The sequence below is a fragment of the Eleutherodactylus coqui genome, chromosome 4 (assembly GCF_035609145.1).
Source record: "Eleutherodactylus coqui strain aEleCoq1 chromosome 4, aEleCoq1.hap1, whole genome shotgun sequence".
In the NCBI taxonomy this organism is placed as follows: domain Eukaryota; kingdom Metazoa; phylum Chordata; class Amphibia; order Anura; family Eleutherodactylidae; genus Eleutherodactylus; species Eleutherodactylus coqui.
The window spans coordinates 70,988,432-71,005,057 of NC_089840.1; the positions used below are offsets into that span (position 1 = coordinate 70,988,432).

General features: G+C 43.0%; 1 protein-coding gene across 1 annotated transcript in view; it reads left to right on the forward strand.

Annotated features, from left to right (window-relative positions):
- Positions 1-4,700, forward strand: part of METTL16 (methyltransferase 16, RNA N6-adenosine) — an 80,228-nt gene extending 75,528 nt beyond the window's left edge. Inside the window, exon 10 of the mRNA XM_066599630.1 lies at positions 3,882-4,700. Within this exon, the coding sequence (XP_066455727.1) occupies positions 3,882-4,460 (579 nt within the window). The 3' untranslated portion in view covers positions 4,461-4,700. The remainder of the gene's footprint in view (positions 1-3,881) is intronic.
- The last annotated feature ends 11,926 nt before the right edge of the window (positions 4,701-16,626 follow it).

The window sequence follows — 16,626 nt, forward strand, 5'->3', positions numbered from 1 at the left end:
GTGTATGAGCACTGGAGGTCTGACCGCTGGGCCACCAGCCATCACAAGTACAAAGAGTGTTGAGTCCTCTGTGTGCATGGAGCAGTGGTCACGTATGGGCACAAGCACTACACCCACTGTCTATGGGACTGATGTAGATAGCTGAGTACAGTGCTTGGCTATCTCCGTCAGTCCCATAGACTGTAAATCTATAGGACTTCTGTTCCACAAGAGCTTTATGCCCTTCCGGAGTTTCCTTTGTCAGTCCCATAGACAGTAGTGTGCTTGTGTGACCATTGCTCTATTCACACAGGGACTTTGTTCTCATTGGACCCATTGGACTTTGTTCTGTTGGACCACAAACCACCACACATTTATCACTATCCTGTAGGCGGGTGATAAATGTCATTTATGGGCCAACCCCTTTAAGTTATCTATGGTAATAAACAAATCTGTTCAGAGAGATCTGCTCTTGAGCCGAGGCAACTAATCAAAAATCAAGATAGCTATGGCTATGATAGCTTCAGCCTAGGTTTACATAATAGAAATACTTGTTGTCTTGTAGATCTAACGAGTCTGTCATCTGCACAAGTTACACACATACAGCCTTGTCACACCGATGCAGACTTTGCTACGACGGAGAGGACTTGCGTCTCTTTGTTCTTCCTGTCCCTTTCCCCCCTCTTCGTTTAGTATGGGCGCAAAGTGACAAACCAAATGTGTGTTTTTTTACATATTAAAATGCAGAATGACAGATGGAAGAACAGATGAATTTGTGAAATATTATAGCAAGTTTACCCAATTTGCAAATAGTTAATTGACAGTAAACAGCCAAGCATCTTCAGTCTTTACAAAGAATTGCCAGCAATGCTTAATTAGTATGGAAAGATGGGGAGGTGTCAGGGGAGCATGATTAGTGGAAAAATCCCTAGCATTGCCATTAACCGAGCTTTTTTTTCATTCATTTTCATTTTTCCATTTTCGTTTTTTCCTCACCCCTTTAAAAAAAATCGTAACTCCTTTTATTTATCCATCAACGTCGCTGTATGAAGGCTTGTTTTTTGCGGGACGAGTTGCATTTTTCAATGGTGCTATTTAATGTACCGGATAATGTACTGAAAAAATTTTAAAAATTCGAAGTGGAGTAAAATAAAAAAAAAAAAAAACAAATTCCACCATCTTTGTGTGCATTTTGTTTCTACGGTGCAAAAACGGCAACAAAAGTGAAAAGATAACTTAATTCTGTGGGATACCAAACTTATATGCCAAACTTTTTTTCTTTGCTCTACTGCTTTTATTTTATTTTTTTCCGTTGACATAGTTGTGCAACGGCTCATGTTTTGCAGGACATCCTGTAGTTTGCGTTGATACTGTTTTGAGATACATACGACTTTTTATTGCATTTTTTACAGGGTGACCAAAAAAGACCATTTCTGGCATTCTTTATTTTTCTTTCGGGCTACGTTCATCTTGCGGGGTAAATAATGTGTCACTTTGATAGATCAGACTTTTACGGACGTAGCAATACTATACTTGTATTTTTGTCTTATTATTTTATTATAAATATGACAAAAGGCTTTTTTCCCCAACTTTATTACTTTTTAAAAATAATTAGTAAAATTTTATTGTTCTTATTTTTACTTTTTTGTCCCCAGAGGGGCATGAACATGCAATGCTTTGATTGCTCCTGAAGCATGATGTAATGCCATAGCATTATAACAAACTGCAACCAGGCAGGCAGTCTATCAAGCCACCGCAAGGGCATGGCTTGTTAGGCATTCTGCCACGACAGCCCTTTTGTCTTTCAGAAGGCCCCCAGCTGCTATGACACCTTCAAAGCTCCCTGTGATCTCATCGCGGGGGACCGTACGGGCCCCCGGAACGTTAATTGCCGCTGTCAGAATTGACAGCGGCATTTAGTTGAAGTCACAGCTCCGATAAGCCGCACGGCTCATCGGAGCTGTTGCCGGTGGATATTGGCTGTAGGAAACAGCCAGCGCCCATGTTATCCGGAGGGAGAATGCCACGCAATCTCTCTTCATACATAGACCACCAATACAGGCCGCCAAAAGGCATATCGGCGGTCGTTAAGGGTTTAAAGGGGTTGTCCCGCGGCAGCAAGTGGGTCTATACACTTCTGTATGGCCATATTAATGCACTTTGTAATGTACATTGTGCATTAATTATGAGCCATACAGAAATTATAAAAAGTTTTTTACTTACCTGCTCCGTTGCTAGCGTCCTCGTTCCCATGGAGCCGACTAATTTTCGCCCTCCGATGGCCAAATTAGCCGCGCTTGCACAGTCCGGGTCTTCTGCTCTCTTCAATGGAGCCGCTCGTGCAGAATGCCGGCTCCGTGTAGCTCCGCCCCGTCACGTGCCGATTCCAGCCAATCAGAAGGCTGGAATCGGCAATGGACCGCACAGAAGAGCTGCGGTCCACGGAGGGAGCAGACCCCGGCGGCCATCTTCAGCAGGTAAGTATGAAGACGCCGGACCGCCGGGATTCAGGTAAGCGCTGAGCGGGGGGGGGGGGGTTAAAAAAAAAAAACCCCGTTTCGGCGCGGGACAACCCCTTTAAGAAAGCAGCTACCTATTCTCTGTAGTTCTTTTATTGGAGTAAATGTAACCAAATAGCATTAAGACGGGATCTACACATCTATTGTGTGTGCAGACTAGGAGACTGTTTCTCTAAGGCCGGTTTCACATCTGCATCGAAACCTCCAGTCGGAGCTTCCATCACAGATCTGGCTGAAAATATCAGATGGGAAAATGCTGCATGCTGTGTTTTTTCTCCCGTCCAAAAGCCGGGCAGCTGGGTGGAAAGCGGGCGTGCCCATTACAGGCAGTGGTGTTCACCTGGTGCTGTTCAGTTCCATCCAGAGACGGCTGAGTTCTGTTCTGCCGAGGGAATTCCCCTTTCCTGTATCCCCGACCAGAGCGGGAAAGTGGAATCCCTGCCCTGGAACCGTCCTAACTCTATGTTGCGAGACAAAAAAAAATAGCTAGTTGATTTTAATCTGTATGGTTCAAAAAACCTTGAAGTAATCCTGCCACTTGGGAGTGATATTTTGGAACCCTAGCCTAATCTTGGCTCGAGGATGTTAGCAGAGATTGATCCATTACAGGGTTTTCTCAGATACAGCTCTACAACAAAGTGAAAGCCATGCGAGGGAACCAAAACTGCTTATTTATTGATTTCTTTAGTGAGACGTCAATTTATGTGTCACGTGGACATCATCAAGGGTAGCTGTTTGCTGTGACATATTTCTAACACCCCTATCAATCAAAGGAAAAAAAGACTTTTCACCCCTCCTTCGAGAGAGTCATGGATATTTTTACATTTTTTGAAGCATGATGGTCCCCCAAATCCGCATAACTCCCCACACACATCCTCCTCTCTATACATGACATTCAGAGTGTTTGGAGGGATGACCATCGTCCAGTTGCAATGAAACTGCCTTCTGTAGGTATCTTTATGGTCCTTTTCCACAGGCCGATGTAACGAGTGCCAATTAACTCTTATGTTGATTGGTGTTTGTTTAATTTTCTTCTACATGGGCTGAGAATTGGTTAATGGGGAGAAATGTTTGTCACCATAGGCTGGCTGTATAGCTCCTTGTTCACATGGGGAGATGTTTCACCAATCACTGGGCATTTTTATACTTGCTGAAACTGGACAATGAACTCATTCGTTGTCTGATTGTTGGATCCTTTACGCAGCCCCATTGTTGGACGAATGAGTGTTCGGAGGAGTGTTCAGGCCTGATAGCTGCCAGTGTAAAAGGGCCTTTAGTATTGATCACCATGTCCTTGTGCACATGAAGTTTGTATTACTTTAATATATATGAAACGTTCATGGCTCTGTTCATACGTAATTCAGAAACATTATTTCCTTCCAGGTACAACATAAACCTGTGCCCTGTGGGAATGAGGAAGAAAGTTTATTTTTGACAGCAATTGAAAACTCCTGGGTGCACATCCGCAGAAAAAAGAGGGATCGAATGAGACAACTGAGAGAGTTACCCCGAGCTCCTGATGAAAACTTCTCATTAGCTCAAAAGGATGAAAGACCAACTGAAGATGAAGTCACCGAAAAAACAGCATCCTCTATTGAGAAGAGTCTTTGTACATCAGATATAAGTAATGCTCCAGCTTTGACCGAGGAAACCATTCCTGAATCTATGGAGGAGGACTCCAGGACAGTGCCAGAAGAAGTGGAGGACTCCTCTGCTCTCGGTCCGAACACTGAAGTTGATGAGCATGATTCCTCTGAAGAAGTCAACCAAACCACAACTGAAGCACCACAACCTGCTTGTAGCAGCAACTCTTCCTTTCTTTTTAAGTGTCTGGTGAATATTAAGAAGGATGGTAGTAATGTCTTGGTAGAGATGCATTGGGTGGAAGGCCACAATAGAGACTTGATGAATCAGCTATGCACCTACTTGAGGAACCAAATTTGTAGACTTGCCACCAGTTAGTTCTTCTGTAACCAATCATTGCTCATATTCTCATATTGTGTTTTTTAAAAAAGTTTTTGTTTTTTAAACGCTGAACTGTTAAATACCTTTTCTCATCTTCCTTTGTACAAGTTTAACCAGGATTTTATACCTTACACACGGTTCTAGCAATCTTTCTGCTCTATCAATCTGAATGTCACCCCATTGGGAGGATTTACTGAATTACGCAGTGTCATTTAAATAAAACCGGACAAACAATTACTGGTGTGGTTACACATTAATCTGTAGTAGGGTTTGTGTTAATATTTTACTTTTTGTTATTTATCAGCACTGTTACTTTAGATATGTAAAGCGTGTATAAAAGGGTGAGAACACAAAAAAGCTCAAAATGTTTTTTGCTGTGGTATTTTAATACTGAAAGACAGGAATCCACTCTGAAACACATTTGGGCAATACGAACCGTCAAAAAACCTAGGAGTTTCCATTTTGCTGTAAAACTCAGCATGCAGTTACATCTCAGAAGGAATAAGAGTTGTGTCATGATTAGATGAATGGTCTTGGCACCTGAGCCCTAAAAGTGGTTTTACCATTTGCCTATAAAAAGTTTCTCAGAGGCTCCTTGTGTGTAGTTACCTCTTTTTTTGCTTCTGTAGAGCTTGTTGACCACTAGATGCCTCTACAACCCAATTGAAGAGATTTCGCCCAGTTAAGAGTTGGAGTGGGGGCGTATTATTGCAATGTGAGAAGCTGGTTGGCCGTTTCGATGAATTGTCCCCCACCTGGACCGTTCTGCCCAGTTAGGAGGTGGGTACGTGAGGGTACACACCCTTGACAGACCACCAGTAGACAGGGTTATCTGATCAATCCCACAAGCATGAGCAGCTCCAATTGTTTCATTGAATGCCATCCGGGGACAAGTGGCACTGGTGTAACATCTTTACAGGCCCCTGTGTCTGTAGGAACCATTTCCAGGCATTTGGCTGGAGGATATTTGGTCTCATGATGCCCATTACATGTACTGCCTTTGACACCCACTGTCACCTCCATTTGCAGCGGTGTAGTGAACGACGAAACTGAACCACAATCACAGTGTCTTCTTTCAACCGGACAACTGTCTGTGTCATCAAGCTCAAGATTACTAGGTACTGGTTTGAGGAAAACGACAGTGGATTCTCCACACTGCCTTGGTCCCCAAAGTCACCGAACTGTAACCTGTTTGGGATATGCTGGATAGGACTGTCAGATCTGCTCGCGTTTTATCTGCAAAATGTGTCCCAACTGATTACCCAAAAAGGTGGACCTGCCCATTATTGAGTAGGTGTTTCTAATGCAATGATTTTCAGTGTATAGTGAGGGCTGAGAATGATAGGCAGCGTGAAAATGTATCGTTTGCTGATAAGATAATTATATTAGAAATGCTACATTTTTAATCCATTAATGGGCTTTTGCAGAACGTTGATATTGATGACCTATCATTATGATAGACCATCAATCTTAGGCCTCTTTTACACGGGTGAAAGCGATATCGCCGCTAAAAAATCGCAAGATTTTTGTAGCAACAGCAATGCTTTTTCTTGTGGAAAATCCCGCATCACTGTTGCCCGTGATAAACTCGTGATTTTTATCACGAGAAGGTAAGACCTACCTACCCTGAAAATAAGCCCTAGCTGCATTCCAAAAAAAAAGGAATGCTTATCTAAAAGGCGCGGTCCGAGTCCTCCCGCTGCTCTCTGGAGCTCCGCGGGGCATCCTGCAGTCCTCGTTCACCCACAGAAGATCACTTCCTGGTTGCGGGATTCATATATTCCACCTCCAGAAAGCAATGGCTGTGGCTGAGTAGCGCTGGATGAACCAATCACAGCCATCGCTTCCTGGAGGCAGGATGCATCCCCCACCACCACCAAACCTAAGGATCGGCCATCAATATCAAAGTCCCAGAAAACTCCTTTAACCCCTTAGTGACTACCAATATGCATTTTTACTGACCTCACTAATGGGCTTTTAATTTGCACATACATCTTATTACGGCGGTGGCTTGGCTGAGTACTGACAGCCAGGTTTCTGCTCTAACAGCCAGTAGCAGAGAAACCTCTGATCCTGGCAGTTTAACCGCTTATATGCCACAATCAATAACAACTGCAACATGTAAGCAGATGACAGAAAGTGGGTACTCTTTCGGTCAGCCATCTGCACCCCGTAGAATGATCACAAGTTACCAATGGGTTCCCATGGCAGCCAGAAGGCTGACATAGGCCTTCATGTCTGCCATTCAACTCAACCTATTAAACCTCTCCTCTGGCGGAGTCTAATAGGCTGCTGTCATAGTCTTAGTAGAATGCACCACATAAGTAATGCAATCATAGCAATCAAACTATCACATTTTCAAGTCTCCTTGAGGGACTAAAATTTAGCATAAAAAAGGTTTTAAGACAGTTTAATTTAAAGTAAAAAAAAAAACAGTTTAAAAAAATTAGCATTTTTTTTCCACAAAACCCCTTTTCAAATGGATAAAATATCAAAGAAATTTTAAAAAAACAACACATAATAGATATCACTGCATTGATTACGACCCAGACAATGGAAATATTTTGTTATTTATCGCACAAGGTGAGAGCTCTAAAAATAAACTTAAAAACTAATGCCAGAATTGCTATTTTCTTTTTCTTTTCCTCCCCAAAAATGCAATAAAAAGCTATCCAAACGTCATACGTACCTCAAACTGGTAATAATGAAAACTACAACTCTTCTTGCCTAAAACAAGCCCTCACATGGCTGAATTGCCGGAAAAACAAAAATGGTATCGATCTTAGAATGGGGAAATGCAGATTTAATTGTTTTCCTTTAAAAATGTGTTTTAATTGTGCAAAAGTAGTAAAAAAAGTTAAAAAATCCCCCCCCCCCAAATGTATAAAACGTTATACAACACATTATATGTACCCAATGTACCCATGAGTCATAGAGAAATGTCAATGTATTGATCAGTGGAGTCTCAGCAGCGGGACCCCCCATTGATCAATAAATATGACTATGACTTGTCAAAAGTTTTCTGAAAGTGCAGGTACTCTTTAACCCTTTGCAATCCAATTTTGGATTCAGGGTTTCCTAGGGTGTTTTCTCTTTCTGCCGTTATACAATGGCGCCACCTACTAGCTAGCGCCAGTACTGTGGTATGGGACATGCTGGAGAGGCCCCCAACAACAGAGCGGCCAGTAATATACAGTAAGAATACCCTTCCGGACGTCTTCCGACATCGGAGCTGTACAGCCTTCAATCAGAATGTCTTTAGACACTAGACAGTGGATTGGAAAGGGTTAAAACAGTTATTCGTACACCCTAGAAAACTCTATTATCAGACTATTAGCATTCAGTGTATGGGCTCTTTAAAGATTCACTGGACCATAGTTGGAGTCATTGGGGGAGATTAATGAAAACGTCTTACAGAAAAACTGGCTTTGCCCATAGAAACTAATCGCCATTCAGCAGTCCTTTCACCAGAGCAATTAAAGAATTGAAAGCCGAGTTTTTCTGTTAGACAGTTTTGATAAATTTGCCCAATTATCTCCAAGTAAATACTTAGAGCAGTAGTCTTTATCCCGAGAGGCAGTAGCCTAGGCAAATTACTCCAAGACAACTCTTGTAGAAAGTCACAAAACATCCACAAAGAACTGCAGGCCTCCCTGTTCTCTGCTGCGTTCGGCATCCACAGTGAAAGAGACTAAGCAAAAATACAGGGGATAATAGTATGGAGGAAGCCACTGGTGTCTAGGAGTAAGAGCAATGCTCGTCTTAAGTTTGTAAAAAATGCCCCTGAGGCATGCAGCATGGCATGGATGTATACTTACTTTTGTGTTTTATATCAAAGTGAGATACAAAATTACATTTCTTTACCGGCCTCCTATGAGAAGACTTGAAACAGGCTGTTCATTCTTCAGCAGGAACACGAAGCTGATCTCATGAAACTATAGTGATTGGTAGACTGCAACCATTCAGTGTGGTGTATAAGCAATGATAGTCGATATCTGGAAGCAGTGTGAATACTTGTTCACAACGCTAAATTTTGTACACCCGTTACCTTTATATCATTGTACCTGGACTGGATAGCCGGATCAGCTGAATTAACCCCCATTTTAGCACAAGCTCTGTTCCATTAGGACATAGATTTGGATGAACAGAACTCATTTTACCTGTAGCTCCGGTTTTTATTAGCGCTATCAACATGCTTTAGCTTCTTCGCTTTAAAAAAGGACACCAAAACCATGTCAGTAGCACTTACAGAAGCGGAGCTACAGCCACTTGAAGTAGGGTCGGGAATATTAAATTTACAGCTGTCACTTTTCAGTTAGTGTGTAAAGCGGAGAGAGAAAGAGAGTTAGGACCGGTGGCAGCAGAGATCTGAGATTCTCCTGCCTCTCCCCCTGTCCAAGCTTGGGGTGACATTGACTTTTCTTCATGTTATTATCCCCCATCAATCTGTGGTAAAACTGCAACATGACAACACTGTCTGAAGTAACTTTAATGCAACTTCAGTACCCTTTCAGAAGACTGGTCAAGACTCATAGTTTTGCCATAGAAACATTTGCTTTCAGGCTCCACTTAAAACTAGAACACAGCAGACATAGTATAGGAAAAAGGTCCACATGGTCTGCACTGTGCGCACCTATGGCAAAATTTACACGGAACTATTGTCGTTCAAACGGCATTATACTTATAAGTCATTACTGAACTTTTGCCATTTCCATTAGTGCCTGCTTCCCAAGTGCCCTACACTATACACAGCAGAAAGGACGGGCAGGTCACTGATTAAGGCCATCTGCACACGACAGAGCCAGATTCATCTGTGCTGCGGATGGTCAGATTTTTTTTTTTAAACTTCTGCTTTTCCCACATCATCACATAGCGATGACGCAGAATCTGCAACCTTTCTGCGGATTCTGTCAATTGTGAAAGGGCTGTGGGTCGTACAGCTTCCATTGACTTCAACAGAAGCCGTCCGTGCAGACTCCGCCCCAAAATAGAGCATGCTGCGATTTTTCCTCCACGAGCAGAAATTGCAATTAGTTTTGGCTCGTGTGCAGGAAGAATCACTTTTCCATAGCATGCTATTGACTGTATATGCTGCGGACGCCCATCCTGGATTCCGCAATGCAAATCTGCCCATGTGCAGGTGGCCTAAGTTAGAGGTAATGGAGTTTCTAAATACTGAAAGTACAAAGATGCTCCTCATATCATCAGATACCTTCACATGACCACTGAGGAAGAGTCAAAGTAAGGTTGAAACGTGTTTGGTCTTAGAACATCAGAACCGAATCACATTGCGGTAGTGATGGGGAGATAAAGCATAGGTTTTAATATCTGTCATCGATCGCGGACTGCTTATTTGGAGTGATTAAATCTTGGACCTCATCCCTATTGTGGTGTTCTGCCACCCCGCTCCACAGTTGAAGGCACTCTTCGAATTACAAGGCTCAGCTGACCACTTACAATGTACATGAAGAGTTACCCGGCATGCGCTCCATACTTGACTGTGTTATCTGAACCACAAGGCTCGGCTGGCTGCTTGCGGTGTTATCCCGGCATTTACAGAGATTACATCTTGGACCACATTCCTATTATGTTGTTCCGTCCCTCACTTCATAGTTGACTCTGCTATTTACACTACAAGACTCAGCTGGCCATTTGCCACATGCTTGCTGTGTAATTTTCTATGTTCTCCATCATTAAAATCTCATCCACATGGCTTGTGCTGTGAAGGATACTAACTTTCTGTGCGGAAAGTCGGCAGCATTTACACTACCTGTGAACATACCCTGGAGGGAGGAGACAGAATGAGAAAATGACCTTAGGAAATATTCACAGAAGGAAGATTTGTAGTAGAGATTTCTGTGACTGCCCCATTCATGTGAATGAAACCTGCAGTAATCCATTCTGCAGAAATAACCCCATTTGCATATAAGGACTTGCAGTTGTAGAAATGTCTACTACAAATCTTCCATTTCTGAATATACCCTTACTGGGGAGGTTTTTAGAAGATACTCCCACTGTTGATCGGAGGGCTGATAAAGGTAACTGCTGTGAAACGACTCTCCAAGCCAGGGGCGTAATCAAAGGCTCAGGGGCCCTGATGCAAAACGTGAGCTGGGGCCCCCCCTCTATCTGTATCTGTACCCGTACCCATACCTAAACCATGCTGCACAGAGACATAACTTGAAACTTCTGGGCCCCAATGCAAAACCTGTAACAGGGCCCCAACTATAATGCTTTATTCATAGTACTGGGCTCCCTATATGGAGAAGAGAGGCCTTATGGGCCCCCTAAGGCTCCTGGGCCCGGGTGCAACCGCATCCCCTGCACCCTCTATAGTTACGCCCCTGCTCCAAACCCTTCCGAAGGAGCAGCATTTAACAGCCTCTTTTCTGGTGTCCTGACAGGCAGAAGACACAAGTCCAAAATCAACCTAATTATCCATAGATAAGATTGCCGAGTTTATCATCTCTTCTCATATGACAATTTTCCACTATGCATTATTGCGGTATCAACTAATAAATACAGTCACGTTGCCAGGTTGCCCCGTAATCATCTAGTGCGGTTCAGATCTTTGATTGTGGTGTTATAGTGACATTTTACAATTATTGGTGATGCATTTAATTGCATGTAAAGTAGAGATTTTCTTAGCATTCATCTTACTGGTGGATGATTGTTTGGAATCCCTCAAGGGTTTTTTTTGCTATTTTTGAAAGTTTAAAACATTTTTTTTTTTAAAGTGCAAGTCTGCAGTTTGCCAGTAGGTGGCACCTTTTGTCCACATAACCATGTTTCACCAGCTGTAATTGCATCTGTATAGTTTGGTGTCCAAAAGTAAAAAAATTATTTTGTGCCTGTGACAAGTAGTTTAGCTATATGTTTTCTGTTTTTTTGTTGGGTTTATTAAAAAAAAAAATAAAAGGTGTATGGAGGGTTTGAAGCATGCGTTTACATTTTCTTAAAATTCCTAAAAAATGACTTTTTAGAATAAGGTGTTGTACATGTAAATGAGGAATAACATGATTTCTGGCCATTATATGAATTGCATGCTATGTTTTTCACCACTTTGCAGTCTGTGACTCAGGTGAGATGGCACCCTGTCCAGAATTTATTTTAATGCCCGCCTCCATAAGAAAAAAAAAGCGCGCTCTCTCTCTCGCTCTCTCTTGCGCGCGCTCTCTCTCTCTCGCTCTATGGATATATATATATATATATATATAAACATTCCACTGATAGGCAGACTGACTCTATTCTGTATTGTGCAGAAAACAGCACAATAGCAAAATACCCACACCAGAAAAGCTCAGGGAATAAATACTGTAACAGAACCAAGCTGGTAGCATAAATACAGCATCACAACCAAGCTCATAAACACACCACCGGACCCAAGCTCATGACATGAATATAGTAGTAGATCTAACCAAGTGTGTTATGGGAACGCCGATGGGTAGATAGTGTCACTTTATAACATAAGAGCAGAGGGGCTAGGGGAACCTAAGGGGGATGCAGCCTACATCTGTCTTGTGCTCCCCTACAAGCTGGGACCACCTGAGTTGTATAAAGCTAAGGCCAGCCCTGTGTATCTGTGATTTTCCGTTCTCTCTGAGGTGGTGGGAGGAGTCTAGGTGCTCTGCTGTGTTCTACAACTGTACACAGAGACAATTGCAGATTCTGCTCCATAAGTAAGGCCACTTTCACATTTGCATTTAGGTTTCCATTTAGATTATGTTTTCCTGTTCTGTTAATGGAGCAGAAAACCTGAATCACTACCAGAACAGATCCATCCTCTCTGCCAGAGGCTTTGAATGGAGCCTCAGACACAGATGTGAATGTGACTTTACACACACAGAGACATTTCATTGTCATAGAGGAAACTAGAGAAATGCTGAGCAGTGAAGATATGAATACATAACCGCAACTAACTCACGTTCTATTGAACAGCACATCCGTATAAGGCTGCTCTCACACAGGCATCTGTAAAAACACTTTTTAAATGTGTCGTTTTGCAGCGTTTTCGAATGGCGTTATCAAACGTGTTCAGCATTTTTTTAAACACACCCCATCAACACAATGGGTGATGATGTGCGTTAAAATTCGCTGAAACGCACATGGTAAACGCTGTAAAAAATGCCAGTGTGAGGGCAGCCTAAGTCTCTGTTTCTCTCCTCCTTCCCCTCACTCTCCATAGACTTCTATAGCCAGCAGGAGTCGTCAACCTCCTCTACTTTCTGCTGTCCATCTTCTTATCTCTGCTACTACAGATAGGCATCACTCGACAACAGGCAGTGGACAGCAAATCAGAAGGAAGGGAGACCCCTAGTAGCCAGCAATTTATTTCCAAAGAAACACATTAAAACATTACTGTATATTTTGCTATACTTTTTTTTGTTTCAAGAAGGGATCCTTTTAACATAATTATAAATGGGCCATGAACCTCTCTGTACCCCGGTAGATACATCGTAACACACTTCCTTCTGTGCCAGCTTTGCATAACAGAGCGAAAAAAAATGATAAAGATGGAGTCTAGTGAACTTACTTATAAATACAATGGTACAATACAACGAACACATTGAGGAAACTCCTATTTTACTTGGTTCCCTTTATGGATACAGACAGCCCTCAGTGTTGTTTCCTTATTTTGTATCCATGCCAAAAATACTTCACCGCAGTCTTGAAGTAACTGCTGTGCCCCCGTGGAGCGGGTCCATACTTACTGGTTTGTGCAGATGTTTCATATTGAACATCTCAGTGTACGCCGCAGAATACTGCAACCTAGATCACAGAATCAGCTGAACGGGCTCCAAAAGCGTTCCGCTCCATACTGTGCGCCATGTGGTCAAGCTGCATCTCATGTTATTTTTGCAGACGCACATGGCATTCCTTTGAAGCATGGATGACACTGACTGTGCAACTGAGGTTTCCGGAAACCATTTCAGCTGAGTCACGTTTTCCATCTTCCTATGTTCTTAATGGATTTTCTAATGGAATAATTGGATTCTGGTTTCTCCATTTTTCAGATGCTCTTGGAATCAGTAGGAGTTGTAAAATAGTATTTCTTAAAAAGAAAGAAATGAATATTTTGCAGAGTAGTCCTGTAGTCCGGTGGTAAAGCTTAATCATTGGCTTGGAGGAAGATCTTCTTCGAAAGGCTTATGTACATGGCGGTATTATAAAGTTGTGCAGAGATACGAATCTGATCAACTTATGAGGCCTTAACTTTACCTCCTTGTTTCACTGATTTCACAGAGGGATTAAAAAGGCTTTTTCTTAACATGTTCCATCCATTGTATTACTGGGATATTCTGTCCTAGAAGATCACTATCCTACCAAACGTAATTGGACACCTGAGCAAGAATCAAACGCAGTACTTAGTTCCATATGTTAATTCTTAAGGCCCATTTACACGGGACAAATGTGTGTATTCACTCCCGTGCTGCTGCACAGGAGCGGGTATCCCAGAGCGGTCGGCAGGGAAGGAGATTTCACTGCATAAAATCCTAAAAAACGATGATCCTTCAGTACTAAATGGCCACTATGTTAAGTGAATGAAGAGGGGCGGGGGAGAGCGAGAAGAGAAACCTCCTCCAGCTGCCTCGCCTCTCTGCTGAGCGAGCCAGCGATACTCGCTCCTGTGTAATAGCACGGGAGCGAGTACATCAGGGACGAGTCTCTGGCATCGTTTGCCCGACATTCGTTCCGTACAAATGGGCCTTTAGTGGGTCTCCTTTGGTCCTAATGACATCGGATGCTCTCTGTGGCATACTTTCTACTAACATCTGATACGCTTCAGCTGGTATTTTCCTCCATTCATCATGCAAATGTCTAGCGAGTTCTCTCAAAAATTATGCATAAAAAACAAAAGTCCACACATCCAACAAATAAATTAAGTGTGAAACTATTAGCTATGGCTGCAACAAAATTTAGTAAAAAAATGCATGCTTCAGCACTCGTACATTTTCAGGGGACTGGGGTCCGGGTACTGGAAGTCCCTAAAAGCTAACCACAACCCCTGTCCCTACCTACTTGCCCCCCTGGGCTAGGCACCAGGGCGACAACTGGGCGACGGTCCCTATACTCACTAGGGAAACGGGGCAGGGGGTCAGACTTACAAACAAATACAGAGACAAACAGACACAAAGGCAAGTCAGGAAATCCGGGTCGGCAACAGGAGAATACGCGGTACCAGGGATAGGCGAGGTCAAAGTCAGGTCCAAAAGCAGAGGGTCACAACGGGAAATCAGATCAGAATAACGCGGGAGTGGCCTGGAGACAAACATACACTGGCAATGCTGGAAGGAAACAGGCACGTTTAAATGCTGTCAGAACTCCCGCCCCAGCAGCTGAGCATCAGGGGAGGTCACCAAGACCGGGGCTCCCCTGTGCCGCACCCGATCAGCTCGGGTGATAGGACCAGTGGTGCGGGCACGGAGACCCCGAGAGCCGCCGGTCCTGACATACATCTTCACATCTGCATAAAAATGCACACCTGTCGTATACACTAACCGCATAGAAATGCAAGGTTCTTCGCACACAATTTGATCAAACTCATGTGTGCCCATCCAACACGTCAAGGCAAACCTTAAAGGGGTTTTCCAGGGAAATACTATTGATGACCTATCATCAGGATAGGTCATCAATAGCTGATCAGCTGGGGTCCGCCACTTGGGACCCCAGTTGATCAGCGCCACAAATACACAGAGGTAGGAGCAGAAGTCTCTATGTGCCGACCTCTGTGTAGTGGCCGGCGCTTGTGGAGCATCCATATCCTCGAACCAATGTAAAACAGCGTTGGACAGCATGTGACAAGGCCGTTGTCTTGCTGAAAGTATGGCCGACCATTCTCAGAATATTACCAGATTGTCGGCAGCACATTATGGTCTAGAATGTCAAGGTACACCTGCACTACAACCAACGGACTGAAACCGTGCCACATGGAACATCCGCAGACCATAACAAAACTTTCGTCATACTTAACTCTGGGCACAACACACAACTAAAAGTTGTTCCCTAGACATCTGCCACATCCAGGTATGTCCATCTGAATTGATTCATCACTCCATAGAACATTCTTCCATTGCTCAACTGTCCAATGATGGCACTCCTTGCGCCATTGTAGAAGGGCCAATGCATCATCTTTGGGAGAACTTGCAAGACATTTGTAGGTTGAACATATGGACATACCAGCTGAAGTGTATCTGAACTATCTTGTATGATCTCAGTAATGTAGATGACACTATGTGTTATATTTAGCAGAGCTGTTTGGTATCAGATTCTGAAAGGTTACCATTACTGTATTTTAAAGAAATTTTTCCAAAATCGACATTTATCATTTATTCACAGGGTAGATTATATGTGTCTGATTACTGGGGTTTCTAGTGCTGGAAGCCGTAGCTATCATGAGAATGGGGGTCCAGGGATCCATGTTTGAATGAGCTGGCGGTCAGGCAGAGGACTGATAGAGCATAGCTTGAGCTCTGTGGATAACTGATAAGGGGTTGATTCTGCAAAACACCTTTAAAGGCATTGAACCAGAACTACAAGTTGTCCTCTATCTACAGCATAGGCAGATAACTATCCCCACTCAGACCTCCACCAATCCTGAGAACACGGGTCTTGTGTCACCTCATCTTGTCCCTGCAGGACTACTTCTCCAACCCTTCATGATGTCACACTGAATGGCGCATACCATTTATTTCAGTGGGGCTGAAAGATACTTTGTTATAGACATAAATTAGTTGATAAGAATGTTTAGGAGAGCAGACGGAAAATAAGAAGTCAGTTCAACTTCACTGCCAGATTTCCTATTGAGATGTAGACTGCAGTTTCTATATACAGTGAGATGTAGAAGCTGCAGAAATCAAATTGTGCAAGTTTTTAAATGGAATAGTATTTCAAAAATGATTGTCAGCCCAAAATACATGCATTTAAGTGCTAGGAGGTTTCCTTGTTTATATGCCGCATGTTTTAAAATAACGAGAGTGTAAGCAGGTCTGTCCTTACATCCACTAACAGGTGCGAATCTATGCCAGTCCACTCCTCCTCATACTTGGTCTGGTATAGCTGCTCTCAGTGATATATTAATAGGGTCTACCCCTGTATTAAATTAATGCAGACCCCTTTTAATGACTGAACAATGTGCGTTCACATAACAGATGTAACTTGTGTC